The following is a 3,525-nucleotide window of genomic DNA, read 5'->3' on the forward strand; positions in this document are numbered from 1 at the left end:
TCAATGGAGAAAATAACGAGAGAAATTATCTTTTATGACCACTTACAAATTGAATAGAATTTTTTTTAACTCTTTTCAGATTTCTTACATGTAAAAATGAAAATATCATATAAAATGGACATAAAAGTAAAAATAAATTTGTAAAGAACTACAAAAAAAAACATTTCTCCGGTAAAAAAAAAAAAAAAAAACAAGAAATATCTCAGAATCACAAATGAAGTGAGGAATATTCGAGCAGAGAAGTCATTCAATAGGGTCACTATGAGAGACCTTACACTGATGACCGCAAACATTCTCATCAATGATCACACCCTTTAGGAAAAAGGTCCAAATATGTAATTCAAAATTTGTGAAATATTGGGGGATTATAATATTACTCCAAATATATCTTTATTTACTAACAAAAGTTTTCCAACACATGAACATTTTTCAAAAAAAAATTACTCTTGAACTACACGAAATAATCTGATTAACCATTATTTCATTTTCTATCAGAATAAATACCTACTTAATAGGACTGATATTTGAATTATGATCTTTCATAATTTGAGTGCGTTTGTCATAAATGAATTAATATTTTTAATAAAAAAAAATATAAGTAGGAAAATAAAAAAATCTTACTCTAGTTTCCATAATAGCAAATGAAAAGTTTTTCTTTCATTCACAACCGCAATCTCAACGGTCTAAATCCTTATCCTAAAACCTGATCCGATTGCTCCTTCCCTCCACCTCTCATTCCCTCCTTCTCCCTTCACCCCACACCACCAAACACCCAAGATTTCCACCATTCTGATAAGAATCAAAAAGAACCTCAAACAAAAAACCAATCTTTATCTCTCTCACTTCCCTCTTTGGCTGGCTTCTTTGCTCCTCCATAGCAGCCACATTCCTGAGCTAAAAAAAAAAACATGTCTTGTTCAAATTTGACAATGTTGGTGTCCTCAAAACCATCTCTTTCTGACTCCTCTGCGCTTTCCTTCCGCTCTGCTGTCAGCTCTTTTCAGCTTCCTAACCACAACTCATCAGGCCCTTCAAACCCCTCAAGATCATCATCAGTTATCCCTGTTCAATGTGGTCTCCGTGATCTGCGTGATCGAATTGACTCTGTCAAGAACACACAGAAGATTACTGAGGCTATGAAGCTTGTGGCTGCTGCTAAAGTCAGAAGAGCACAAGAAGCTGTTGTGGGTGCTAGGCCTTTCTCTGAGACTTTGGTTGAGGTACTTTACAACATCAATGAGCAGCTTCAGACAGATGACATTGATGTACCACTCACCAAAGTAAGACCTGTCAAGAAAGTGGCTTTGGTTGTTGTCACCGGTGACCGTGGTCTTTGTGGTGGTTTTAACAACTATATCATCAAAAAAGCTGAGGCCAGGATTAGAGATTTGAAAGCTCTTGGCATTGATTACACTATTATCAGTGTTGGGAAAAAGGGTAATTCTTATTTCCTCCGCAGGCCTTACATCCCTGTAGATAAATTTCTTGAAGGAAGCAGTCTGCCCACTGCTAAAGATGCTCAGGCCATTGCTGATGATGTTTTCTCACTTTTTGTGAGTGAAGAGGTTGACAAAGTTGAGCTTCTCTACACAAAGTTTGTGTCTTTAGTGAAATCTGAGCCAGTCATTCACACCCTGCTTCCATTGTCACCAAAGGGAGAGATTTGTGACATCAATGGGAACTGTGTTGATGCAGCTGAAGATGAGTTCTTTAGGTTGACAACAAAGGAAGGGAAATTGACAGTGGAAAGAGATGTCATGAGGACTAAGACAACTGATTTTTCAGCAATCTTGCAATTCGAGCAGGACCCTGTTCAGATTCTTGATGCCTTGCTGCCACTTTACTTGAACAGTCAAATCCTCAGGGCATTGCAGGAGTCATTAGCCAGTGAGCTTGCTTCTAGGATGAGTGCCATGAGCAGTGCAACAGATAATGCATCTGAATTGAAGAAGAATCTATCTAGAGTGTACAACAGACAGCGTCAGGCAAAGATTACAGGAGAAATATTGGAGATTGTTGCTGGAGCAGATGCCTTGGTTTAAGCATATCCCCTGCAATTGTGCTTCTCTGTAGGTACAATAATGAAGTCTAGACAATTTTTATTTTCTGCTTCTCAACCTCGTACAGACTTTGTGCACAAGACGAGAACCACATTATATTTTGTACACAAGGCCAGACCAAACCTATATTTGTATGTCAATTTTTTTCTGCTATATTTGTAAAACATGAATTATTGAAAGCCTGAAATCTTCAATCCCTCGTATAGCTTTTCTACTTGATAGTGTCAAACTGTATAGACCAGTTAAAGAACTCATATCATAGTATAGCGTATCCTGTCTTTATAGTTTCACCAAGAAATACATACATAGATTTAAAATGGATACACCACAAGTCTAGCAGAATAGACTGATTTCATCAATCACTTTTAGAATCTGGCTTAAGTTTTCATGAATTTCCCCCCCTCTAAGTCTCGATGATAAAACTGCAGCACTGTAAGATGATCTGCTATGAGATTCGATAGGATGATGAGTATACATTGCGAACTTCATCTTTGACCTTAGTCTCTTCCATTTATTGGTAGATGTAGGAACATTCTTTAGATAAAGGTTGAATCATGCCAGAGTGATTTCTCTCCCATTTCAAACATGTTATATGTTTAAACATTTAGAACTGTTCAAAGGTCAATCATTGTTCTAGTAAAGCTCAACTTTTGATCCTTCTTCCAAGCTTTTCCCTTCAATTGGCATGCAATTGATTTCTTGTGTTGATTATTGTACGAGAGTTATTCTCTGATAACTAAATCCGGAACAGTTATTACTAAGGAAATAAAAGTTGGGAGAGCAGGTGGCTGACTCTAATGTATATGCTGATGCTACTACAGCATAGTAATTACTATATGGATCAACAGAATGTGATCAATGTCAAAAACAGAGTAAGAACTGCCTGGAAATTCAGGAGTGCTGCTCAACTTTCACCACCGTGGAAAACAATGTAATGACTTTCTAATTAGATCTGTATCTATTTAGAACAAAAGGAACTTCATTAAGCTACCACATCTCAAAATTTGCATTAAGGAGCTAGAATTATAGAAACCAAAGTGATGAAGTTAAGATTTATAAGTTAAATGAGAAATTCAGACACCAGAACAAACCATGAAATTCTTTCCTCTCAAGGTCATTACACAAGAAAATGCATTTAAGGCCAGGGGCAATGAAACCTGTCTTACCATGTCGCTCCCACACACACACAAGGAGTATAAGGAAATCATTATGCATTACTTCAGTATTAAAGTTTCTTATATAGTGAAAAGATACTTCAGACAGCTATCTCCAAGGGTAGCTCTAAATGTTTTTCCACAAACTAACAATTGGATAACTTCTAGAGGAATCTACCATAAGTATTTCTACATTGCCTTCTTAACTTAAGCTAGTGGAGTATTAACTAATCACTAATGTTTTTATAGCTGTCTTTATAGTTTGTCAACCAAGGAGAGATCCACTGGTATGCCCTATATTCTGTTCTCAT

At 36.5% G+C, this 3,525-nt stretch overlaps 1 protein-coding gene across 1 annotated transcript; it reads left to right on the plus strand.

Annotated features, from left to right (window-relative positions):
* Nucleotides 1-635: 635 nt before the first annotated feature.
* On the plus strand, nucleotides 636-2,274 carry LOC102596547 (ATP synthase gamma chain, chloroplastic). The gene has a single exon (XM_006348055.2). It carries the CDS (start codon nucleotides 909-911, stop codon nucleotides 2,040-2,042), a length of 1,134 nt encoding a protein of 377 aa, XP_006348117.1. The 5' UTR covers nucleotides 636-908; the 3' UTR covers nucleotides 2,043-2,274.
* Nucleotides 2,275-3,525: the final 1,251 nt, after the last annotated feature.

The sequence above is a fragment of the Solanum tuberosum genome, unplaced genomic scaffold, assembly GCF_000226075.1.
Source record: "Solanum tuberosum cultivar DM 1-3 516 R44 unplaced genomic scaffold, SolTub_3.0 scf00099, whole genome shotgun sequence".
Taxonomy (NCBI): Eukaryota; Viridiplantae; Streptophyta; class Magnoliopsida; order Solanales; family Solanaceae; genus Solanum; species Solanum tuberosum.

What these genes read in the sequence shown, in the direction of transcription:
- LOC102596547 (XM_006348055.2), top strand. Translation starts at nt 909, where the DNA reads ATGTCTTGTTCAAATTTGACAATGTTGGTGTCCTCAAAACCATCTCTT.